Source organism: Sorghum bicolor, chromosome 9, assembly GCF_000003195.3.
Source record: "Sorghum bicolor cultivar BTx623 chromosome 9, Sorghum_bicolor_NCBIv3, whole genome shotgun sequence".
Classification (NCBI taxonomy): Eukaryota; Viridiplantae; Streptophyta; class Magnoliopsida; order Poales; family Poaceae; genus Sorghum; species Sorghum bicolor.
Window position 1 is genome coordinate 51,858,178 of NC_012878.2, and position 24,957 is coordinate 51,883,134.

Consider the following 24,957-nt stretch of genomic DNA (forward strand, 5'->3'; position numbering starts at 1 on the left):
CAATATTTTTAACCCCGTACTGAGTTTTAGAATCAATGTTGTTAAATTTGTGTTATTATTTTCATCTTTAATATTTAATTTTAGGATTGATCATCAGAAGCAAAAGAAGACAGTTGAGTTTCAAACGTTGCATCGTCAGTACATAGAGGTGTGGGACCAGTTTCATGACAACCTCTACGAAAATGAGCAACCACATACCAACTACAATTTTCGTGCATACCTTACTTGGTACCTAGGTGTTACACGAACAAGGTTGAAAATTCAGTGGACCCAAGCAGATTATGCGTACCTTGAATCATCTGAGGATGAGGACACTTCCTATGACCTAGCAGCACGACAAGGGACACTTATCGAGGCAGCACCTGTCTTGGACCGAGTGGTACATGTCCTTTCCACTATACAATTGTACGATTGTTGTCCTTTCCACTTTATAAATTGCACCTATATAAACTATTACATGTCTTATCTTATAGGGCAACGCAATCAAGCAATCTGTACTTGACATCGAACGGTTTTCAAGAACAGGTGTGGACGAGCACACACTAAACAACTTTCTTGGAGTAAGTACTTGACATCGAATTTATCTAAGAACAAGTATTACGACCCTCATTTATCATATATCTAACAATATGAATTTTAATCTTTGCATAATAGAGACTAGCACGTAGGCTTAGGCGTGCTGCAGCTCGGTGCGGTTGTGGTACTAGTGCTGCGATGAATGTGCATGTGCCACAGGAACGACAATGCAACACACCTGTTGTGCATGGTACATCTTCTTTGGGAGGTATAATTTCATTAAATTTGTTGTTTATTTGAACTGAGCAATTTTCATGGTATGAGATAATGAATTATGTGCACACATAATTTGAACAATGTTTATAGGATCTGGAGGACAGAGCTCGTCTCGGCCAACTATGGACACTTTTCAAAGCGATGATGATGAGGACGAAGAGGGGGTGGCCGAGGAGCGTGACTATGACGAGCTTGGGTTATCTCAGCTTCCTGATGCTCCTTCTACTCAGCCTACGCAGGTTGCAAGAAGGCGACGTCGTTCGCCTTGTAGGTACACTCCAGGCACCGATGCTCTTGGCCACAAGGGTAAGACTAGGAGGCAGTGAGGATGACTTCTGTGCTAACACCATGGTAGAAGCTTAGAATTGATGGCATAACTTCTGTTATTTTGCATGTATTGACACTGTGAACTTTGTGGACTATTTGTACTATATGAGACTGTATGGTCTCTGTGGACTATCTGAACTATCATTCCTGATGGCGTATGTGCTTGTGTTGTGATATTTGGATGAATCAATGAATGTATTGTACTGTGATGTCTATTTATAACTGTGGATGTACCAAAACTAGGGGAAACTCTTGCAAATTTTTTCCATGAATTATTCAATGTAGTGCACATATTCTGTGGTCCATTCCTATTGGTTTTCGCAGTGTAGGCTTTTTAGAAACAGTGAACCAATATGGCTTTTCATTGAATCATCACATCCGAAATAGTGAACGAATCTAGCCTTTTCAGATGACAATCCAAATAGACTTTTCAGTTTTCAACTAGCCTTTTCAGTAATCGAATCTAGGCTTTTCAGATGACAATCCAAATAGACTTTTCAGTTTTCAACTAGGCTTTTCAGTAATCGAATCTAGGTTTTTCAGGTCCATTTATTTTGTACTACAACGGCTACCAACTATTGGGTTCCTATATATATACGCAGTGGTGAGAGCGTTGCTACTCACTTGAGATTGTTCAGTTCAAGAAAAAATGTCTGGAGGGTCATCTAGAGGGAAGGGAAAGGGAAAGGCGGCGATGAAGGGTAATCCCTTTGTTTGGGAGGGTCCTCTTGGTCCTAAAGACTTTGAGGAAGCAATTTATGATAGGTTCCCCCTTGAGAGCAAACATGATTTTACTAAAGAGGCACCACTGAGGGCATATGATGACCGAAAAGAAGAGTGGCCAAAATGCATGCATGGTGAGGATTGTTTGGTGCATATGTACACAGAGGGGATAGATGGAGGGCGTCGTTTCTTCAAATGTCCACGAGCATGGGTAAGTCATATTAGTAATTCAACCTTCAAGATACTCTTTTGTGCTAAAGCTACATACTTATTGCAGTCATTGTTGGGTATTCTTAACATCATTACCAAAAGTAGACTAAGTTCTCTAAATCTAGTAACGGTGCCAAAAATGCCAAACCTATCCCTCACACCACTTAAGCCAAGTTGTCATCCCCAGCATGACATGAGAGACGCGGTATTGAAATATGCAATTGCTCTTCTAAATAAATAATGAATGGGATCTGCAAGCGTACAGATTAATACCGATGCAGCATTTTAACCGGGAAGTATTCCAGGTATCGTTATTTATATTTTTACCACTGGGAAGGGATTAGCGATCATCACTATTGATTACAGAATAGAATATGAGATTGAGCATTTATCATTGCATGTATAATTGAGAACATTATATCTTTACGTAATCCCGACATGTGGGCCTTTCTTCCATATTTCCTGATAACCCCCTGCAGAAATAGACAAACACCAAAACTCGTGGAATTCTGTGAGATAAAACCCTAAGTCTAGATCTTGATTTCATTTAGATCCTTTTCTTTATTTATTTGATAATTAAATTTGATACTTAAGGACTGTCAACAAACTCCCCCAAGCTTACCTCTTGCTCGTCCCTGAGCAAGGATAGACTCAGCTATGGATCATAAGTAGTTGCAATATCTTTAAAAAATTTGACGGTACACGTCCTTTTAAATAAGATCTCATCTCTGAGTTAGAGTAAACTGTCAAGACTTAAAACTTACTTACTTTACCTTCACCATGGGACTTGTAACTGTCACTTCTGTCTTGAGTGGTTAAAAGATAGAACAGTCTTGCCAAGTGCCATGTCTCTTATTCTTGATCAGCTATAGCTCTAGAGTTTTTGCAGATTTTCAAATAAAACTCAGAGATTCCTTGTATGATTCTCTCAGGTCTCTCTTTTGTGGTATTTCTGGATCCTTACCAAGGCAGTGATGGTATATGCCTTCTCTCAAGATATGTGGTATTTATGGTATAAGGCATAGTGACATTGTCTTCTCTCTCACCCTACTCTAACAAGGCTTTAATATCTGGAGCTCATAGGTGGGAGATAAAGTATACATACTTACAAGACATTTATTGTATAGTCAAACCATGGATCCAAAGTAACAAGTCAATAAGTTTAATCAATATGTGCATGTGTGGTGAATGAATAGTGTATGGTGATGATGGTGATAACAATGGTGAAAACAATGGTGGTGGAAGTCTAATTCTACTTTGCTCTTTGAGGGGATACATACCTTCCTTGCTTTTGAAATTTTATGAGGAGAATGAGATGCTCTTCTTTTTCTTTTCTTTCAGGTGGGTATCTTGTACCCCTAATTCTACTGTCGGACACTTGTCCATTTTTACCTCTCGTCTCACTTTTTCTTTTCTTTCGAGGTTCCGAGCACTTGCTCCTTTTTATTTCCTCGTATCTTTTTTTTTCATAGCATTCATCTCTTGAGATAATATAGCAAGTGGTAGTAACAAGATAACTTGAGCATTTATTTCACAAGGGAAAAACAGGAATATTTTTGGCTATTCTCTCCCGGATTAGGAGTAGAATATTTTTGGGTGATTCTGGAGATGGAATGGGTGGATATATGTGGATGGTACTTCCGGAGTAGAAGTAGCATATATGAGTGAACGTGTAAGTGAAATCTTGATTTAACCACATGACAAGCTCCTAAGGGTCTACACAGCTTGACCACACTCAATGCTCATAAGCAGTAAATAGTAAATGTGTGGCTCAAAGTCTAGCAACCATGTATATATGGCTGTGGTAGGAATTTAAACTCTCATCATACAGGAACTCATCATGCAACATTTTAAAGATTTTCAAAGATAAAATTCTCCAGAATTCTAGCATCTCTAGGAACAGATAAACAGCAGCTCAACCTTCCCATATCGTATCCGTTAACAACTTAGACTTCAGATCAAGTTTTCATCCCACAAGTTTAGGTCTAGAGCAAGCTTTAAATTATAACAGTTATATCTAAACTTGAGAGAGAACTTAAAATTTGCAAATTAGGCAGAGCAACTATTTATCATATTCATGCTTAAGTTTTATTTGATACAGATTAGCATAGCCACTTTATTTATTTATTAAACACACTAAGCAAAAGACATATATATATATAAGCATAAAATCTTTATTTGGTTTTTCCTAGTTTTTGTATTTTAGTATTCTAATATAGTATAAGTATAAAGATAGATAGAAATACTTATCGGGATAAATGGGGATGCTCTCCCCCAAGCTGAATTTTGACGTAATTTCTCTTGATGTAGCTAGCAGGTGGTAGAGGTGTATTTGAAAGTCAGCAGCATTCTGACAGCGATTAGAATGTCCTCCGTCTGCTAGTCTTCTTGATTCTTAAATTCTGTGGAGCTCAAATAGACAACAAAGCTTGTGGAACTGATTAGTGTTAGCATAAATATCTCGCCTTTATCATGTTGAGACTCCTTAATAATTGTTACTCCCTGTTTTTATATTTTTTTGTTTTTATAAAGCAGAAAAAATATTTATTTTATTTTTATGCCACCACAGTGAATGTACTTATGGGTTTTATGCCACTCGTCTACTCACATGGGGCTTACTGTTTTTCACATTTTTATTTTCTTTTTAGGATAATACGAACATGATTAACTAAGTAAACTATTTGAAATAATTGAAAGGGAAAGGATAACTACCAAGTTTACCTCTTGGCAAGGCGTTCGGTGTTTTTAAGTCCTCCGAACGGGACTCTCCATTTTCTTAATCGTCCTGAGGTTCGTTGGGTGGCGTAGTCGGTACTTCCGGCAGCGCCTCCTCTTCATGTATAGTTATCTTCATTTTCCACACCTGACTCGGTGCTTCAATCTCCTCTGGATAATTCTGTTTAAACTCAACGTCTTCTGATCTTACAACTTCTCCTTCATAGTCTGCCCATCCGTCCTTGATGATCTGCCTCCTCTGGTTGCGGTTGCGTCTCTTTCTGACCTGCTTAGATTCTTCAACAATATAGTTATGGTCAGTAAAATAACGGCGTACCTTCTCTGAGAGGAAGTGCATATGGACTTCTCCGGTTCCAATGTAGATAATTGCTTTAACGGTGCTGAGGAACGGTCTTCCAAGGATGATGGGTGGATCATACTCGTCTTCTCCCATGTCAACAACTTGAAAGTCTGTGTAGACAAAGTGATCGTCTATTTTGACTGGGACATCAGATACTATTCCTTTGACTTCTCGAAATGTCTGATTTGCCATCTGGAGCTGAATGTATGTTGGTCTTAGTGGCATGGTTCCGAACAAGAGCCGATAGGTGACTGCGGCCATTATGTTGACGCCCGATCCGGTGTCGCAAATCGTCTTGTAGAAGTTGTATCCATTTATGGAGCAGTAGATGCTTGACATTCCTGGGTCGTCCTTCTTGGTCAAAAACGGTGACTTAAGTTGATGATCTTGGCCTCCATGAACTACAGTGACCATCTTAGCTGACTCGGTCCACACTTGCTTGTTCCCGTTCCTCCTGTTGGTCCTTTTCCTTGACTCACGTCTGGATTGATCTTGAATTTGTGTAGTCTTGTTCTTGAAGAAAAATGTCTCCTTCTTCCCTTTGACGTAGAAACTGATCTTGGCAGCACTAGCGTAGATGATATCTCCCGTGGTGTTCAAGAATGGCCTCCCTAGGATGATAGGTGCTCTCTCATCATTTCCGGTCTCTATCACTACGAAGTCTGCTGGGGCATATAAGGTACCAACTCGGACACAAAGGTTCCTCACTATTCCTTTTGGAAAAGTTATCGTCTGATCTGCAAACTGCAAACACATGGTTGTTTCTAATAAAGGATATGTAAAGAATTTTTCATAGAGTACCCTGGGTATAATGTTGACACTAGAGCCAAAGTCGCAGAGTGCTTCTGGAATGTCCACCATGCCGATGGAGATCGGGATGACGGGGCGTCCTGGATCACCTCTCTTGACCGGCAGAAGGTCAGTAGAGAATTCATTGACGGGGTTACTCCAATTACCTGCATCAAACATGTCTACAAGATTTGCAGATTCTAATCCTTCCGGTTGTGATGGTATACCGGGGTTAGTAGTAGGAACAGCAGCAGCTATTTGATTTAACTGAGATTCAATCATTTTATTAAAGCTAATTTGATTCTTGATGGCAGTAGAGAAATTATCCATTCCATTATTTATATTTTCTAGCATTTTATCATTAGATGCCAATTTCTTAGATAGGTTATCCATTAGCTTTCCTTGATTAGACACTAACTCTCTCAAAGGTGAAAAATTATTATTATTGTTGTAAGAATTGTTACCTTGATAATTACCTGAGTAGTTAGGCCTCTGTTGATTCCAACCTTGATTTTGTTGAGGACGGTTGTAGTAGTTGTTGTTGTTGTTGATGATGTAGTTTACATCCTCAAGCATCTCAGGGCAGTGGTTGCCTGAGTGTCCAGTGTCTCCACACTCCTCACAAGTCATGTGAGAGTCGTAGATGTGCATAACTTCTTTCTTGTCTCCAGCTCTATCGTCGAGCTTCTTCATGAGCAGGTCTAGCTTTGCAGACAACATATCTACCTCCTTCAGCTGATGCATACCTCCACCTCTCTTGCGTGTCTGGGTCCTCTCTTCATTCCAGCTTTGATTGGACGCCATCTTCTCCACAAGAGCTGTGGCTTGTGGTATAGTAAGTGATAAGAATGCTCCTCCAGCTGCAGCATCCATGGTCTCTCGGGCACTGTTGCCGAGCCCATGATAAAACGTCTGCATCAATAGCCAACTCTCCATTCCATGATGGGGACATTCTAGGATGTAGTCTTAAAAGCGCTCCCATGCTTCTGGAACAGATTCATCATTTTGTTGCTGAAAACTCGTAATCTTCCCACGGAGAGCATTGGTCTTGCCCATGGGAAAAAACTTAGCCAGGAAGTTTGTTGAGCAGAGTGCCCACGTAGTATTCTTCTCCTTTGTAGCGTAGAACCACTGCTTCGCTCTTCCTAACAGTGAGAATGGGAAGAGGCGAAGTAGTATAGCGTCTTTGGAAACTCCTGCTGTGGTGAATGTGTTGCAAATCTCTAGGAAGTGTTGTAAATGAGCACTAGCATCTTCGTGTGCCTTCCCACAGAACTGGTTGGATTGCACCATGTTGATAAGTCTAGGCTTGAGCTCAAAGTTGCCATCGATCTCTGCAGCAGGTCCAGTGCGAATGTTGTCCGTAGTGGGAGCTGAGAACTCGCGGATCGATTTGTTCGCCATGGCTTCGAACTCTGAAGACAAGTTCCGGTGATCTTCTTGATTAGATGAAGCTTCTTGCTGAAGTGTTGATGATTTCTTTAGCTTGGCTCTCGTCTTCTTGAATAATGCTTCAGGATTGTCAACAAAATTTCCTGGAAGATGTCTTCTATTCATACATTCCCCTGCATAAGATAAAATAGAAAAATATCGGGGTAAAACTGTATGAGAGAATAGATAAGCTCAATCATATTAGTGATGCGAATGATAACTCAAAATATTTTATTCCATTCCTGATTGGTAATCAACCTTCCCCGGCAACGGCGCCAAAAATGCTTGTTGGGTATTCTTAACATCATTACCAAAAGTAGACTAAGTTCTCTAAATCTAGTAACGGTGCCAAAAATGCCAAACCTATCCCTCACACCACTTAAGCCAAGTTGTCATCCCCAGCATGACATGAGAGACGCGGTATTGAAATATGCAATTGCTCTTCTAAATAAATAATGAATGGGATCTGCAAGCGCACAGATTAATACCGATGCAGCATTTTAACCGGAAAGTATTCCAGGTATCGTTATTTATATTTTTACCACTGGGAAGGGATTAGCGATCATCACTATTGATTACAGAATAGAATATGAGATTGAGCATTTATCATTGCATGTATAATTGAGAACATTATATCTAACTCTTCATACAGGGATAAGTGTCACATAAAAGATATATGAAATAATATTAGTGACAAGGATAACTAATCTGATCTAGCCACATAATAAATATGATAAGCACCTCAATTAGATACTCTAGAAAGTCATTAGCATGGTATTAGAACGAACTACAAGAATATTCCCTAAGTTATTCTTAACTATATAGTCTAGCATTATCATAGTTAGTGCAAGCATACTTAGCAATCATTGTGAGACAAGACTACGCCCATGCATAATGATATTAGCAAGGAATATGAGAAACATAGCGATCACTCCCCTGTAATAATGTTGCTCTGCCAGCCCAATACACGAGAGGGGGACTATATAAGAATCAATGAAGTTGTCACTATCACGAACCACCCCACGATCTGGCATATTGGGTACAATCGCAGATAAATACGGTATAAGCACCACGCCTACACAATATCTATCATTTACCCATGGATCCGATGGATAAACGCTATACGATCCTAAACATGTATATAGATCTAATCTAACTAAGCCAAGTACATAACTATGATAAACTAAGAACAATATAATCTTGAATATAAGCAAGTAGAGCAAAGTCATAAGCAATATATTGAAGTAGAACAAAGTCATATTCATAATATTGAAGAACAAAGATAATTAGAAAGTAATTAGAAGCACAATTAGAGAATTACCAAGAATCCTCTTGACAGATCCGGAAACCAATCGAAGATTGACTCCTTCTAGTTCTAATCCTATGTAGCTATGCTGATCTAGATATCTAATTTATGTGGTGGCTCTAATCTTGATCAGAGGCTTCTTCTCCCTTGATGGAACAATGAATTAGGGTTGAGAGGCTCTCTCCTCCAGGGGCCAGGGGGTCTGGTTTTATAGTCCCTTCAAGTGAATATGGGCCCTTGGATCAAACCGACATAGATTGTATGGTTTAGATTCATCCTTTAGGTCGGTGGAGATCTCCCGCAAAGCAGAGTCCTGATTGGACTCCTGGAGGGGGCGGGCGCCCAGGGCAGGAGGGCGGGCGCCCTGCCTCTGGCCCCGTTTCGCCTCTGCTTCGGTCTCGTGGCTTCTGGAGTCTTCTAGATGTAATATAATTGCGCAGCACGTTAATATCTTTACGTAATCCCGACATGTGGGCCTTTCTTCCATATTTCCTGATAACCCCCTGCAGAAATAGACAAACACCAAAACTCGTGGAATTCTGTCAGATAAAACCCTAAGTCTAGATCTTGATTTCATTTGGATCCTTTTCTTTATTTATTTGATAATTAAATTTGATACTTAAGGACCGTCAACAGTCATCCTTGTCAAAAGAGAACTGTGGCTTCACCAGATGGGTCGATCCTAGACCTATTCATCCCCATGCAGAGTACATCTACTACCTGCAGGACCGTATCTTTGATTTAGAAACGGAAGTTAGCAGTGGTTACAAGGACGACGAAGAGGACGACAACAGCAATGCTACTGGCTCCCAAAACACAATATGCAATGATCCATACTGCACATGCCCTAATCACAAGAACAAGGGCCCTCCTTCACCACCACCCCCACCACCACCACCAACATCGGGAGGATACTATGGAGAAGGGGCAACACAGTTTGCTATGTGGCCACACTACTAGGTCGAACTGAACTAAGGCATATAGTTGTTGTTTGGTTTAATCACCTAACGCATGTTAGGGTTAGTCGAAAGAACTATGTACCTTTGTGTGGTATATGTTCTCACATGCCATTTCCTGTGCTTGTTAATTGCTTGAATTACCTAAGGCATGTTAGGTTTAGTCTCGGACCTCTGCACCCTTGTTTGGTGCATGTTTTGACATGCCATTCAATGTGATGTGTGCTACTAGTTATGCAACATACTAGTTCGTTAACTTCCATTTCAACTAATTATCCTCATTTCATTGCCCATGCAATACTCAAATATAAATATTGTCTACTAATAATGAAACCAAATTAAAATTGCTAAAGTGCATTACATGACAATAAATTGAAAAGTCCAACACAAAAACAATATTGTCCATGAACCAAACAAAGAACAAGAAGGTAATGTAACTACTGAGTGCAACGAGGCCACTTTCCCTTCCTCTCGGCATCTGGATTCTCATCCATCGCTGCCTTCGCTTGGCGCACACGCTCAAGCTTCTTTTCCCTCTCCTCCCGAGCCGCAGCAACACGTCTTCTTTCCTCCTCTTCCTTGTGCTCCCTCTTTTGAGCCTCCTCTCTACGTCTCTTCTCTAATATCTCTGCACGCTCTGCATCCCACTCCTTTAGGCCTTGTAGAAGCCGCTTGTCGGACTCCTTAATCTCAGTGTCAATCCACTGCTCAAAATCACACAATGGTGGAGGGGTCTGCAACAAATATATTTGTTCAAAAAATTAAATCATGCTTCATAGGACACAAAATACTAAGTGCACAATAGAAAAATTAACTTACAATAAAGTTATTGCGGCGTTGTTTTGGCGTAGGCTCCCAGGCAAAATTGGAACACATCCAATACCTCTGCCGATAGGTTTCCTCGTCTTCCGAAATTTCTACCTTGCAAGGATCACCACAAAAGCACATAGGTATTGGAACACCGCTAGGAAGCGGCTTGTGGATGTACGGACTCCCGGTCGTCCGGCCATAGCTACAGTTCAAATAATTCAATTCTAAGAAATCATAGCAAATAACGATTCAACCGAAAACTAGAATTTACAAAAAGATAAATAATAATGAGAGGAATTTATCGAAACATGTCGAAAGGTTACCTTGGTTTGCTACTTTTTCCACGACGTGGCATTCTACGATTGCATAATAAAAATATTAATCATCCATTCAAAAATCTAGAAATGGTATATCTAAGTTTACAACATACGTGTAATATAAGTCAAATCAATGTGTCAAAAACTATTATGTGAAAGAGTATACCTGGCTCTTCAAGATCTATGGAACAAATCAAACTTTTGATGGTCACAATATTGAATCCAAATTCGTGCTCGGTTTTTGGAGAGAAAGAGCCGAGAGGGGAGATGAAAATACGAACACTGCGTCCACGGTAGCGAAGGTCGTCGGGCGGTATGTAGTAGGGAGCTCGGCGCCGTGATCTATGGCGCCGAGCTCGGCGCCATGATCTGGACCTCGACGCCATGATCTATGGCGTCGAGACGTGATACCTGACGCCATGAATCATGGCGTCGACCCCCTAGGTCCATTTCTGCATTTAAGTTTTCCAGGGGTCCAATTGTGAACTTTTTTCAAAAAAAAAGGGTCAAATTGTAAAAAAATAGGTCTGTATTCACTAGCCAACCCACCCTAGACACTCTACTGCATGACATGCCTCCACTTCCAACGCTTTGCCCTCGACCCTCTACCACCCAACACGCCTCCACACTCTATATGCCATACCAACTCTCCACACTCTACATGCCACCCACAACCATCTGTTGCCCGATGCACCACCACTTGATGCCCAATGTGCCTCTGCCCTCAACCCACCGCCGTCGCAGCCATCCCCACCACCCACGATGCAATCATCGTTCCACGCTACTTCTCTTCTTCTCGACGACCGGCAAACGACAAGCACTTCTCTTCTTTCCCGTTGTTGGGGACCTGCTCTCCTTTTCCTCATGACAACGCTCTTGCCAAGCCAATTTAATAACATATATGAACAACAGAGTTTGAAATTATGGCTAATTTCAATACCAAGGTCGATTTGGTATTGAGTCCAATCCAATTCCATGTTCCTCGATATCTACATTCGAACAAACTTAGTTATATTCACTTGAACACTTTTTATAGCATAATAAGGCCATTCGATCTCTTACTATATAAGGCATGTTCCAAATCATCATTATAGTATTCTTGATACGTTTCTTGATATATTCAGTGATGTATTCTGGTTTGTACTTTGTACACATAGTAATTTTGAGGTGTTCCTTGATATATTTTAGATATTTTTTTCTACAATGTTAATGCTTCATATATTGGTGTATTTTTCTATGTTACCAACATCTTGTCTCTCGTCCAACCCCAATGCTGGCCGTCTGCTATATGATCTTGAGGTTAATGGACAAGGCCACATACGGTCAGCTGTGAACATCAAATATTAGTTTATTTAAGATATATCCATATACCATAATATATTAATATCTACAAATCCACGTGAGGCTAACATATGTTAAGTGTTAGATATGCCACAAATGTATCGGGCCACGTTGATTAATAGTAGTGTTGGCTTTTATCTTTCCTCGTGTTTTCTCTACTACCATACAAGAAAAATTATAATATACACAAACTTTTAGTTAGGTGATCTGTCACACAAGAGGAAAAGAAAAGGACAATTAGACGGCAACAAGTGACTGAATGAGCGACAGGGTAGTGATTGGGGGAACAGGATAACAGATCGTGGTGGGTGGGATAGGGATAAGGACAATTAGGGGGTGCCCATCCAAATGTGTGGACGTTGTCGACGGATCACAATTCACAACTGCACAACACGAGCAATGAGCAGCATGCAGCAACTGTACCTTGGTAAATGAATCAATTTTTCCCCTACGGTTGAATGTGACCTATAAATAGGGAAGGTCCGTCCTGGCACTGGCACTGGCAGCGGCCTGGCGGGGCAAAGGTGACCGGCCGGAAGCACACACGGCACTGAAGCAAATTAAAACTGCTTGCTAGCTCGGAGAGATCGAGCAGCAGCTATGGGGGAAAACAAGGGCAGCCGCAGCGCAATTGCCGTGCTCCTGGTCCTGGTGATGGCCTTGGGCTTCTTCGCCGGGCAATCCTCGGCACGTAGCTGGACTGACTTCGCCAGTCTCATCCAAGGAGGTACTCCATCTCTAAGCATCGATCCACATCTCCAGAAACATAAAAATGTCGATCCATCTGCCGATCGATTCGTCTCCTGAAACGCTTTCCTTGCTTTGTCCTGCGTCTACGTGTTGGCCAGGAGCAGCGGCGGAATCGGCGGACGAACTCTGCAAGGACTGCGACTGTCCCTTAACCGGTGGCTGCGTGTGCTACGACACCTTCGCTTCGTGTCCCAACTTCTGCTCTGGTTGCTGGTGCTCTAAGACGAAGGCTGAATGCCAATGCGTTAACTATGTCGAGAAGAAGTGGTGTGCTGCACCACCTGCAACCACGGTGCAGAAGAAACCGGTCAGCGATGCCCTCTACTAATCCAGCGCGTTCCTCTTCCTCCCCGGCCGTTCCCGGCCACCTAGCGTCGCGCCCGGCGGGGCCGTATCGACTGCGTGCCGACCAAAGTTAGTACACCATGTATCTTGAGAGTGGAGGGTTCAATAAATTAAAGCATGCATCATGTGTATCTCTTCGATCCTCTCTAGTGTATGCTAATCTTATTCAGACCGTTAGCATATAGTGATCTACTAGTGTTATCCTAGACGATAAAGATAAATAGTTGGCCGCTGGCTATTGTTTAACCTAAGCGGTCACTTAAACCGACAAAATGGGATAAAATAACCGATTAAAAAGAAACAACGGATCAAACAAGCTAAATAATGATTGTTTAGGCGAACATGGATGTAAAGTAAAAGCGGATGCAGCACTACTCGATACATATGTACGTGTAGCTCGATACATGGAAGAAAAACTGAAAATTGCTTAGTGTTCAGGTTTCTGTGTTAAGGAAGAAGCTTTTTTTTTTGTTTATTTTCAGCAGGCACAAGCTATCGATCGTGTGATAGCTGTAAAATTACTCTAATGCAACGTTGGCACCATGCATATGTGTTGGCTGCCAAGGCCACGCATTTGCACGACCACACATCAAATTAACCGGCAAATCCCCGAGTGCCACGCATGCGAGAACAAGCACCAGCACGACGACCTAGAATGCCACAAGATGTCGAGGTGGCGGACTCTTCTGTATCAAACATAAACATGTTAGTTTGTTTGCTTAGCTGAAAAGTTATGGTTGAAAGTAATGTTCGTTGATTTATTATGAGAGAAAAATATTACTGAATGACGGGTAGTTTCGACCGATAAACTCAAACGAGCAAGACGATAGTGAATTAAATAGAGTACACTATATGTTTTGATAGAAGAGTTCACATGACTGACGCTTTGTGACTATCTTGAAGTGTGTATGCTTCTCAGCCCAAAACCAATGCTACCTGAATATGCAAGGAAGAAGTCTGCTTTAGGTCTCTCAACTTTCGTGAAAATCTGTTTTTTATCTCTGAACTTCAAAATCGGGTAAAATACATCCCTCAACTTTTGAAACCGTGCATATTACTCATGGTTATGAGCGGTTTTGAAGGCAGTTTTGTCTTTTTTATTTTTATTTATTTCGGCTGAATATTTGTAAAATTATAGTAAATCACATAAAATTCATAAAATAGTGAATATGATTTTGTTGGACTCCACATAAGTAGATCTACATAGTGAACATATAATATGGTATGCTTTAGTACAAAGTTTTTGTTGTAGCTTTAGATCTGTGATTTTCTATAATTAATTAGAATAATTCATAGCTATAGTTTGTATGGTCCAATTGTGGTGAATTTTTTATGTTGGGATAATTATTATATGTTTAAACTATGGTAAAAATTTTATACTCGTTATATCATGTATAACTTAGTTATAGATTTATTAAGATTTAACAAGCATAATCCTAAATAAATCTAAAACTAAGTAATACATGATCCAATGAGTATGAAATTTTTACTACAACTCAAGCATAGAATAATTAGCCCACCATATAAATTTTATCACAATTAGACCATAGAAACTGCAGCTATAATTAGTCTAATTAATTACAAAAAAGCATAGATCTCAAGATGCATCAAAAAATTATACTAAAACATACTATACTATATATTTAATATGTAGATCTACTCATCTGCAATCTAACAAAATTGAGTTTTCTATTTTATGACTTTTATGTGATTTATTGTGATTTTTTAAAAAATTCAGCTGAAATAAATAAAAATAAAAAACAAAACGCTTTTAAAAACACGTCACGGATGTAATGTGCATGATTTTAAAAGTTGAGGGATATATTTTGTCCGATTTAGAGCTCAGAGATAAAAATTAGATTTTTGTGAAAATTGAGAGACTTTTTCCAATATGCTTGATGCATATAGATATAGGCCGAGGACGTGGTGTGGTAGACGCGTTGCTGGGCTCGGACCAGTCGTAGGCTTACCCGCCACGGAGACGACGCGCTCTTGTGCGTTGCACGCGCGGAAACAATTACCGGGCCTTCAAAGATGGGCCTAATTTGAGAATGGTATGGGCCCGGTCAGTGCCAACTTTGCTAGGTCCAGTGCAAACCGAAACACGACCAGGGGCACAAGAGTTGGCAGGAAAGCAGTCCTTATATGATGACTAGTGGAACCCGCGCGCCATCGCGCGCGAGGATAGGTTCATATAGAATACAAAGGTTGGACATTTAGAGTTTTTAACAGAGCGGATATTTATATATGCTACATGTATAAAAACATATTACATCTGTAGGTATTTACAGGATGGATGCATTAAGTATTGGATAGTTTCTTGGTTTGAGTAGGCAACGATATTACATAAACAGAAATATGACATGTGTTTATGTACAGGATGCAAGCATTATATAGTAGCAATAATATTATGTGTATATGCTCCAGACTCGCAGAATATGATCCTTGGTTGCTTGAAGTGTGCTAGCCAAATATGTTTGTGTTCCCTGGTGCTTAAGGTACCTATCAAGAAACGGATGTTAGATCATTGTGGTTTTCGAAGAAGTTGACTATTTTTTTTTTTCGAGCTAATTTTGAATTCAGAGGTGGGTTTTCGTTTATTACCTGATCATGGTACATATGGTTCCCAGTCTGCTTATTTTTTCCCCGGTATAATACCAAAAAAAGGAGTTAGTGATTTTGGTTAAATGCTTGTAGGTGAAAGATTAAGTTTGTAATGGTTACCTGAATCATCTGAATACCCGGCGATGTATTCTGTTTTGATATATAATTGAATACAGAGAGTATGTAAAGTTAGCTATAATTGTGTTATGTATGTATATAATGGTACTAAAAGATAATCTATGTAAAGTATAAGAGAAGTTACGTGGGTGATGTACCATTTAACTGGGAAGTGGTCTCTTTGTTTCCATCTGTGAAAAGAACACAATAGTATGAGTGTGTATTTTACGACATTTTTTTATATGTATATTGTCAAAGGAATAGATGAGTATACCTTGAAGGTCATAGTACTGTTTTTGGACCTCTTTATGGTGCTCACTGTCAAGATCAGAGTCTCCTGCCAATGTTGTAGTCATAATGATTATAGATAGTACCATTCAAACTTAATAAAGACATTGTAAATGTAAATGTTGTTACCTCGAAAGTTGTCAGTGTTTTCTAAATAGTATAGGTCATGTTGGTTGGGATGCATGTCCTCTGTAATGACTTCATACCATAATGGCCAGATGCTGATAATACTACCATTATGTGTTTCTTTTTTGACACCTATATGTGTGATCTCCGGTATAGACATATCTGATCCGTAAGCATCCACTGAATATGTCAGGTTTGCTGGCGTAAATGCTATTTTGTGGACAATGCATATTTTCTTAAGGAGCTGGCGTACTATGAACTCACAACAGAGATGAGGTGGAAGCCCATATATATAAATGGTTAGGTGTTGACTGTTGGATGCTATGAGTGAATGGGGATTTAGGTTGTGAGCATCTGTAAGATGGGTCTGAAGAGGGAGAATTGTTGAACCATAACTTCTGTCCCATGGGATCAGTGGAAGTATGAAGGAACCAACCTTGAGAAATCCTCTGTCAAGGAGGATGGTCTTTGTACTGGATGAGTCTAGCATGATAATGTAATCTGAGTTGTACTGTGAGATATCTTCTACCTTGATATTAATCTGAAGTTCTTCCTGGATTACATCCTTTAAGTCTTTGTGCCCTATGATATCTCTTGCTGACTGTGGAAGCCTTGCAATCACTGCTCTCTCTTCTATGTGGGCACTGATGGATTGAATCTCTGAGTCGTTAATTACTGTAAGATTTGCATAGTGGTGACCATCCATCTTGATAATTGTTATTGTAGCTTCGTCGTTATGATAACTGCATATTTATCATACAAAATAAAAGAATAAGCATATGTGTGATCTAATGTAGCAATTAAGTTCATAGGATTTGCACTGAAAAATATGCAGACAACGATGATGATTGAATGGTCTTAGAATTATTATGAAATTAAATGTTTAGCACCTGCAGTCATAACTATTAAATTAAGGATGACATTTGAATCCTTTTAGAACTATTTTGGTATGACTCCTTTGTTGATTGTACGAAATAGCTCTCACATTTATATTTATCGAGAAAAATTAGCATGAGTTATGCTTTTATATATATGGAAATAGTTTCCTCCTAGTCAAAACCTTCTTTACAATTAGGAAGTGCAACATATACAGAGACCTAGAGGTAGAGCTAGAGGTCGACCATGTGCACTCTTATCTTCATTGCTGCCAAGAATATTCCCCTTGATACATGTATTATATACTATAACAGAGCAAAATCACTACATATATATTTGGTTTAGGAAGCATGTAGGTAAGAAAAAAAACTGAACTGAAGGTAGGGAGGCTTCAAAACAAGGAATTCACATGTCGTGCCAATAGTGCTGCAGAAATAAAAAGCAATATAAAATACCATAACAAATTTTTGCAAACCTCTAAGCAAATGGTAGGTATTTAATATACCCCTTGCCAATATCAGGAAGAGAAAAAGAACAGATAAGGAGACAACAAAAATGTAAGACCTGAAAAACTTGAATATTAATAAACTCTGAAAGAGAGCTATGTTAGGCACATGCATGACAAACAAAGATGCCAAATCTGACAATTTCATATAGATAGTAGATACCCTTCCACACTCTTGGAAAACTGGAAATGAGCTATAAATGTAGGGATGAAAACTAAACAACTTCCAGAATATGCCATGGACACTGAAATAAACATATTTCAGTAGCCTTTCCGAAGCTTAACAAACCAACAAATATTGTGCCTAATAACTGTAAGGAATCCTGCTAAAGGTATACCCACCTATTCATAGACAAACAATACATGTTTGTACAAAAATCATCTAAATAAATTAATCACATGCTGCTGAGTCAAGCTAACATGCATTTGAGAAGTACCATGTGGAGAGCATCTTACCGATTGTGAAATATGACCAACTTGATAGCGTTGATCTGGAGAAAGGCCCTCTGAATTTCCTAACGAGCTTCTTGTTGTCCCAAGCTGAAAGAGCACTGAAAAATAGACTATGAAGTAGAACACTGAAGTAGGCATCAATACATAAGGAAGTCATAAAAGCGAACCCCATTTTTCTTGGAAACCAGCAAGGGATGTGTACAGTTTTTTTTTACAAATATTAATATAAGGATTTGCACTCTTTTATGTGCATTCTCTGATTATTCAGTGCCAAAAATTACATAGTTCATCATATATTCAGAAAGTTCTTATAAAGACTGGCTATCCATTTGCTTCCAAAAATATCATAAGATTTCCAATAATAGATCATACTTCATGTAGTCACCTCCTGTTATTACTTTCAGATCCTAGAAGAAATCCAATAACATTATGCCCTGGATGTGCTTCTGCCTGCAATGGCCAAAGCTAAAAATACAGAATAGTTTGTCACTATGTAAGTGTGCGATGATAAAGAGTTGCATGGAAGAAATTGTGGCACTATATATTAAACAGTTAAATCAAAGGTGTGGTATTTGGTCCATAACGTCAAAGAGAGGCAAGATGTACAATGTGCACAAAACTAAAGAAATCATTTTTGAGTAAAAAGGCCACCTGCAATCAAATTTCATAAAACTGGAAATGGCAAACTCTACTTTGCATGCTGAGATGAACACCATCTAGATGGAATATAATAATATGCAAAAACTTACGTAAAAACCAATTTCATAAGAAAGGAAATGCTAAACTCTATTTCATGACTTGAGATGCCCCATTCCAGATGACAGGTAATCTGATCAAAATAGTTGAGCACTGGACTTCTTTGAGTATGAATCTTTTGGCAGTAGTATTCAAATACTATGAGGTTGAGGAACAATCAGAGACCTAAAGAACGGAATCACATCTTCAGAAACAAGCTTCCTATTAACAAATGCGCTCTATTAGAGATGCCTTCATGGCTAGCCTGTAGAAGTGGAAGTCTATCAGAAACTCAGGACCACAAATTGCTAAAGATAGATATTCAAAATCCAATATTATCAATCCTCTTCTATCTTTCATACAATTACTAACATCAGTTTCATTGTCAGCAAGTTGCTTGATCTTTTGTTGAAGCATCATTGATTTTCCTCACCACTTGGATATATTTTTTTTTTAGAAATTTGCTTAAATTATAGACTGAGTGCAAATACAATAGCCTCCATTACATGGAAACTAAAGGAAATATCTGGTCAATTATTATTACTGAAAATGCAGTCTCAACTGACCAGAACTGAAGCCCTCCTAATAGATTGAGTCTCATTTGGTACTTAAGCCTGAATAATATGCTAAGAAAATAGAACACATGTTTGCTGAGAGAATCATAAGTAACATAATGTAGAGAACTGTATGGCTAATAGAGTCCGTAAGCCAAGTAGGGTGATATTTTTGACCTTCAGCCATCAGCATAGAACAGAACACAACAACACATAAGAGGATGATGTAAAAACTTGATATGTACACATGTATGTAGGAACATAAAGCAATGAGAGCTAAAATCTAGAAAAAGTAACAGCCTCCATTTGAAATTTGCTTGACCTCTTTGTTTGTTATTTTGTTTGTTGGATATAATTAAATATTATGAACAAACTAAGACAACGGACGATTTGCAGAACAATCAAAACTCAAGCTGTAGCTCTGCAAGTGCACTGATATCAGCAGGGAAGCGGACAAAATCGAGTACCATGTAGTGAACTACGACACTAAAGAGCCAGCTGGTAGTATACCTCGTCGTTCACACAGCCGCCGCAGCGCCGCTACTGTAGCCAGCGAGAGTCTCCACACAAGAACACAGGTCCACCGACGGGAGCGAGAGCTGGGCGGACATGACCTGCAGCAGAGACAGTTAGGGTTTACTGTAGCACATGAGCAGACGCGGAGTACAGGGAGGAGAGGAAGGAAGGAGCTCTAGAGGACGGCCGCGCTGGCAGCCAGCAGCCGTGCCCACCCTCCCTGCGTCCTGGCCGGGGATGGGCGGTGCCGCGCTGCAGCCCGGGAGTGCCACCGCGCCACCAGCACGCCGCACGTTGAGGCGCTGCGCGTTGAGAGACGCCGAGCGCTGGCCGGCACGTGGCGACATCGAGAGGGAGAGGAAGAGGAAGAGGAAGGGATGCGCGGGCGGGGGCGGCGGCGGGGGCGGGGGGGTCGGGAGCGGCGGAAGCGTCGGGGCGAGGTGCGGGTCTGCGGGAGCACGGAGAAGGTGCGACTCTTTTTTTTTTGGCTGGAAGGATCCAGAATGAGAATCTGAAGCTCAGGTATATATTTGGTGGGCTGGCTTCGTCGGAGAAGCCGAATAGCACTGAGAGAACCAGAGGGGAAGCCAATGGAAGTCAAGAAGGAGCCGGAGAAGCTGCTTTTATTAGAATCCACTTCGGATAATCATGGCCACACGATCAAAGATCCAATGGCTGGAAAAAATTCAAGTGACGTGGCACCTGCTTCACTCCTTGAAAGCCACCGGGTGGTTTAGGGGAGAATTCTTCAAGATATCTATAAAAGATCAAAGTCTTTTAATTATGTGCGGTTTGCACATGAAGGTAGGATGTTCAATAGGGAGGCTCATATGATTGCAAAGTTCGTATGTACTTTTGATTCTGGAAGATATATATGGTTTGAGTCCCCTCCTGTATCTATTTATGTAAACACTTCAAAGTGATAATATATATCCTACCTTCCTCTAAAAAAAACAAAGAGTTGGCAGGAAAAAAGGGCAGGAGGCGGGAGGTTTTCGTGAAGCACGGGTCCTGTGAGCGGTGTGGTGTCCCTACCCTAGTTCCAGCGAACCGCGGAACACTCTGGAGTCTGGACCCTTTTGGACGTCAGATCGAGCTCAATCAAACATTCTCAAATGGAACCGGCTAAATCATCATGCACCGTATCTTTGGTTCTCTTGAGCGCTTTCTGGGGGTTTCTGGTGGAGGACTCGGCCGCCTATTAAAAGATAGACATGCTCCCGTGCAGCGGTCCAGCTTTGCATTGCATATCCTTCACTTCACCTTGCTCTCCTGACTAGCACTACTTTGCTTCAACAGATCATAACTCTGGCCAGTGATCTCCGGTGCGTTGCTGTAGTAAGCTTGTGCGCAGCTCGAGAGCGGATGCCGCCGCTGGCGCCGACGACGACGTCGTCGTCGGAGCCGGAACCGCCGTTCCGGCCGCGGGAGAAGATCCTGGAGAAGCAGAGGTACTTCCAGAGCGTCCGCAGGCCGACGTACCTCAAGGGCCGCCACGACGTGATCACCTCCGTCGCCATCCCGCTCGCCCTCGCACTCTCCAGCATGTACCTCGTTGTAAGTACCGTAGTAGCAATACCTCGCCTCTCATTTGTTTATATATATCTGGATATACCAAAACGAAAACAAAAAAAAATGTTGCATTTTGGAGGACTCATGCGTACGTGTATGTATCTGTGCTGATCGACCGACGTCTTGGTGTTTGTTGTTTGGTGCAGGGGCGCGGGATTTACAACATGTCCCACGGCATAGGGAAGAAGGAATGAGCTCTCGTAGATGATGGCGATCGCGCTACGTCGGTGCTACTGTTGTCTCTGATATTACTGTGTGTGTAATGTAAATATAGTGAGTACTCGAAGGCCATGTATATTATTGTGTCCACGTCCATGGGAGAGTGGTGCCTTGTGAGTTTGACAGAGGAGTTTGGGTGCAACAGGAGCTTGTATTGATCAGATTAAGAATCTAAGCCGTTGAGCAAATAATTGAAGCATAAGACCTTGTTAAGGATCGAGCGACCAATCACGCGTGTAACGCCCGCCTCTCACGCAACTTAATCTCGACAGATCACATGACACTAACGGGATTCTAATTTACTATTCCTATCAGATCAGAAGTACTCCCACATAACTCGATCAACCAATTGTTCTGTACTTATCTGCCAGAGCAGCAAGCCAGACATATAATCCAAAGTGTTGATTGCGACGAACTCGGAAACTCTGGAACTCGCGATCCGCTAATCATACTGAGACTCATAGTATCTATCTACAATAAAGATCTGCGCAGATTAGAGAATTAGACTATTTATTAATCGGCACATTCAATCAATAGCATAAGAAAACAAGAGACGAAACATCGATGGGTCGGTGCCTCGGTGGGTGTAAAATGTAATCGTGCCCCCTTAGCATCACTAGTTCAGCACCTCCGCCGGAGGTCGACGACGACGACGCTAACGTTATCCGTGCTGCGGCGCGCGAGCGCGAGCTTCGCAAGCAGCAGGGCCGCCTCGGAGCACGCCCTGTCGGAGTCGGCCTTGTCCACGCCCTTCACCGGGCTGGCCGCACCGTCGTCGCCTTCCCGCCCTGCCCCGGCAGCGGGCGGCGGGAGCACGCCGTTCGGCCGCGCGGCAGGCGGCGACGGCGGGCCGTTGCTACGGAAGCAGGCCCGGACGACGTCGCACGCCATCTCGTTGGTCACCACGTCCCACAGCCCGTCGCTCGCCAGGATCAGGCACTCGTCGTCGTCCGTGCGCTCCGTCACCGCCACCTCCGGCTCCGCCGTCACGAACGGCTTCAGGTAGCCGTCACCTGCGCGCCCAAACAATTTCAAACTAAAGCACGGCGGTCCGAAAATGTTGGTTTGGACAGAAAGCTCGCTCGGATTTCGAACAAAAGCGCGCGGCGCGGCGCGGCGCTCACCGATGGCTCGAGACATGGCAAGGACGCCCAGCACTCTTGCGCCGTCCCAGTAGATGACGCGGCCACCCGCCTCCTGGATGCGCTCTAGCTCGTCTTGCCGGTCAGGCTGAAGCAAGGCGGTGGTGACCGGTGAGACGACAAGTGTCGTACTCGTACGATACGAGCAATCAAGGATGCAAAGCTTACTTTGTGGTCGACCGACAGGGGCACGGGGACGCCGGCGCGAGAAAGGACGGCGCGGGAGTCGCCGGCGTTGGCGACGACTACGCTGGTGGGGCTGACAACCGCGACGACGGCGGTTGAGCCCGCGTGGTCGCACCGCGTGGGCTTCTGCAGCTCGCAGCGGCAGGCGATGCTGCCGTTGCTGCTGCGGCTCGCGGCCCGGGTCGCGGCTTCACCGTCCATCCGCGCGAACACCTTCTTCATCACCTCTTCCCAGGCCGGCTCCGCCGCTGCTGCCGTGGCACTGTTGCCGGAGCCCGCCTTCTTGTACTCGTCCGCGACCAGCGCGTGCATCCTGTCCTGGCACATCCTGGCCACCTGATGGCACAAGAACACCACCCGCTCAGCAGTCAGCACTACTTGTTGACACGCATTCGAAGAAAGATCTCTCGCCGCTTATGAGTTATGGCACGAGGTGGGGTGCGCGTACATGGCAGCAACCGTGGCCGTCAAAGACGCCGTAGAAATGGTGCTTGCCGGAGGAAGGGTCAGCGGCGCCGCGCAGGAAGTCCGGCCTGATGGACACGGCATCCTCCATCTCGCGACGGAGGCCACAGACCGAGGTGACGCCGTACCTCGGCCACCACCAAGTGGAGCCGAACCCCGACGTCGTCCGGGACCTCTGGCACGAGCGCACGGGCGCCGCGCACGCCACCCTCCGCCGCTTGCCGCACCGCGTGGCACTGGCACCGCCACCGCCACCGGCACCTTCGTCCGCGGCCGGCGTGGAGCTGGAGCTGGAGCGGCATGCTGCCTCGGCCACGGCCATTTCCACCCTGGGGCGACCCCTGGCAAGCGCCGTGATGGCCGAAGCCGACGCCGGCGGGGTCGACTTGGTCTCCTCGCAGCAAATCTCGGCCATGGCGCGCGAAGGCGGGCCGGGATCGGCTCCGGTCCCCGGCGTACGCACGAACGTACGCACGCAAGGAGGCCGAGACGCAATGCCACCGCAACGACGCCCGCCCGCGCGCGCTAGATTTTTGGTCGCGCCTCAATCCACCCGCGTCGCCGTCGCCCTCGGGCAAACCAACCGTGTGCGGCGATTATTGGACGCGTGAGCCTCCGAGCGCGAGGGTAGGGCGGGCGGGCGCCAGAGAGCAATAAAGAACACCGTGCCGTGCTCTCCCACGCGGGAGGACCGGAGGAGGCGCCATCAGGCGGGGCCGGGGGGGGGGGCCGGCCGCCCGTGGCAACCCTACACGTGGAGGGGACAGAGCGCCGGCTGGTGGCGGAGGGAACCACATGTCGGCTGTGAATTGCCTGATGCTGCCGCTGTCAGCGGAGAGTACAAGCGGCGTGGGGGGGAAGGCGCCTGTGATTAGCGGGGCCGGCGGGACGCGTGGCAGCGTCAAGTTGATGCGCGCAACTCCCAAGCGACAGCGGCTCGACAGCGAATTTAAAGTTGCGTTCTCGCGGGCCCGACCTCGTGCGGTGGCCGATTTGGCCCCTAAAAATATCGTCGATGCCTCACTGACGTGTGGGTCCGGAATGTCGGGCCCCTATGATCATTAAAGGGAACTTGATCATTTGAACACGTGTAGAGTCGGGACAGTTCCCAGTTGGGCTGGGCTGTTGGCGAGCTACTCCCTCCGTTTTTTTCTCACATTTGATTTGTCCTAAATTAAGGGACTGTTTATATCCTAAACTTTTACTATAAATTTTATGTTCTAAATAGGTGTTTAGATGTTTTTTTAATTTTTTTGTCTGCACCACAAAAGACACGAACCACCAAGCAAGTTTATACAATTTTAGGGCTCCAAACTACCAATTTTTAAATTTTTACAGACCAAATTTCACATACCACTGTTTAAATTTATTCTTCCAAAAAATACTCATTTTTCTAAAAGTTTTGGCTGCATTTAAAAAAAGCTTA

At 43.0% G+C, this 24,957-nt stretch overlaps 5 protein-coding genes across 15 annotated transcripts; 2 read left to right on the top strand and 3 right to left on the bottom strand.

Annotated features, from left to right (window-relative positions):
* Positions 9,954-10,782, bottom strand: LOC110429993. Its single transcript, XM_021446773.1, has 3 exons — positions 10,744-10,782; positions 10,430-10,622; positions 9,954-10,344 (listed from the first exon to the last, which is right to left on the bottom strand). Exons 1-3 carry the CDS (start codon positions 10,773-10,775, stop codon positions 10,048-10,050), a joined length of 522 nt encoding a protein of 173 aa, XP_021302448.1. The 5' UTR covers positions 10,776-10,782; the 3' UTR covers positions 9,954-10,047.
* LOC110430324 lies at positions 12,442-13,353 on the top strand. The gene is made up of 2 exons (XM_021447865.1): positions 12,442-12,805; positions 12,927-13,353. Exons 1-2 carry the CDS (start codon positions 12,679-12,681, stop codon positions 13,154-13,156), a joined length of 357 nt encoding a protein of 118 aa, XP_021303540.1. The 5' UTR covers positions 12,442-12,678; the 3' UTR covers positions 13,157-13,353.
* On the bottom strand, positions 15,396-20,419 carry LOC110430338. Of its 11 annotated transcripts, none has more exons than XR_002447786.1 (10): positions 19,942-20,419; positions 18,528-18,607; positions 18,146-18,229; positions 17,560-17,610; positions 16,312-17,051; positions 16,169-16,231; positions 16,053-16,085; positions 15,898-15,927; positions 15,778-15,804; positions 15,396-15,675 (listed from the first exon to the last, which is right to left on the bottom strand). XR_002447786.1 is itself a non-coding variant. In XM_021447912.1 (10 exons), the coding sequence occupies exons 3-9, from the start codon at positions 17,012-17,014 to the stop codon at positions 15,782-15,784; spliced, it is 498 nt and encodes a 165-aa protein (XP_021303587.1). In that variant the 5' UTR covers positions 17,015-17,051; positions 18,146-18,607; positions 19,942-20,419; the 3' UTR covers positions 15,396-15,675; positions 15,778-15,781. The 11 variants fall into 11 exon arrangements, 6 of the variants coding, with proteins under 6 accessions (XP_021303587.1, XP_021303588.1, XP_021303585.1 ...); XR_002447784.1 differs by lacking the exon at positions 17,560-17,610 and adding an exon at positions 19,064-19,142; XR_002447782.1 differs by lacking the exon at positions 17,560-17,610 and adding an exon at positions 19,064-19,142 and having other exon boundaries at positions 18,146-18,240.
* LOC8061764 lies at positions 20,959-21,951 on the top strand. Its single transcript, XM_002439865.2, has 2 exons — positions 20,959-21,504; positions 21,666-21,951. The coding sequence occupies exons 1-2, from the start codon at positions 21,313-21,315 to the stop codon at positions 21,711-21,713; spliced, it is 240 nt and encodes a 79-aa protein (XP_002439910.1). The 5' UTR covers positions 20,959-21,312; the 3' UTR covers positions 21,714-21,951.
* LOC110430337 (probable protein phosphatase 2C 49) lies at positions 22,160-24,164 on the bottom strand. The gene is made up of 4 exons (XM_021447906.1): positions 23,515-24,164; positions 23,049-23,402; positions 22,863-22,968; positions 22,160-22,751 (listed from the first exon to the last, which is right to left on the bottom strand). The coding sequence occupies exons 1-4, from the start codon at positions 23,944-23,946 to the stop codon at positions 22,360-22,362; spliced, it is 1,284 nt and encodes a 427-aa protein (XP_021303581.1). The 5' UTR covers positions 23,947-24,164; the 3' UTR covers positions 22,160-22,359.

What these genes read in the sequence shown, in the direction of transcription:
- LOC110430338 (XM_021447910.1), bottom strand. Translation starts at nt 17,014, where the DNA reads ATGGATGGTCACCACTATGCAAATCTTACAGTAATTAACGACTCAGAG. An exon ending in ACAGTACTATGACCTTCAAG is followed by an intron (nt 16,086 to 16,168) that starts GTATACTCATCT and finishes TTCTTTTCACAG; the next exon opens with ATGGAAACAAAGAGACCACT. An exon ending in CGGGTATTCAGATGATTCAG is followed by an intron (nt 15,805 to 15,897) that starts GTAACCATTACA and finishes AAAAATAAGCAG; the next exon opens with ACTGGGAACCATATGTACCA.
- LOC110430324 (XM_021447865.1), top strand. Translation starts at nt 12,679, where the DNA reads ATGGGGGAAAACAAGGGCAGCCGCAGCGCAATTGCCGTGCTCCTGGTC. An exon ending in CGCCAGTCTCATCCAAGGAG is followed by an intron (nt 12,806 to 12,926) that starts GTACTCCATCTC and finishes CGTGTTGGCCAG; the next exon opens with GAGCAGCGGCGGAATCGGCG.
- LOC110429993 (XM_021446773.1), bottom strand. Translation starts at nt 10,775, where the DNA reads ATGCCACGTCGTGGAAAAAGTAGCAAACCAAG. An exon ending in GGAAAAAGTAGCAAACCAAG is followed by an intron (nt 10,623 to 10,743) that starts GTAACCTTTCGA and finishes TTTGAACTGTAG; the next exon opens with CTATGGCCGGACGACCGGGA. An exon ending in AACGCCGCAATAACTTTATT is followed by an intron (nt 10,345 to 10,429) that starts GTAAGTTAATTT and finishes TATTTGTTGCAG; the next exon opens with ACCCCTCCACCATTGTGTGA.
- LOC110430337 (XM_021447906.1), bottom strand. Translation starts at nt 23,946, where the DNA reads ATGGCCGAGATTTGCTGCGAGGAGACCAAGTCGACCCCGCCGGCGTCG. An exon ending in ACGGCCACGGTTGCTGCCAT is followed by an intron (nt 23,403 to 23,514) that starts GTACGCGCACCC and finishes TTGTGCCATCAG; the next exon opens with GTGGCCAGGATGTGCCAGGA. An exon ending in CCCTGTCGGTCGACCACAAA is followed by an intron (nt 22,969 to 23,048) that starts GTAAGCTTTGCA and finishes GCCTTGCTTCAG; the next exon opens with CCTGACCGGCAAGACGAGCT.
- LOC8061764 (XM_002439865.2), top strand. Translation starts at nt 21,313, where the DNA reads ATGCCGCCGCTGGCGCCGACGACGACGTCGTCGTCGGAGCCGGAACCG. An exon ending in TCTCCAGCATGTACCTCGTT is followed by an intron (nt 21,505 to 21,665) that starts GTAAGTACCGTA and finishes TGTTTGGTGCAG; the next exon opens with GGGCGCGGGATTTACAACAT.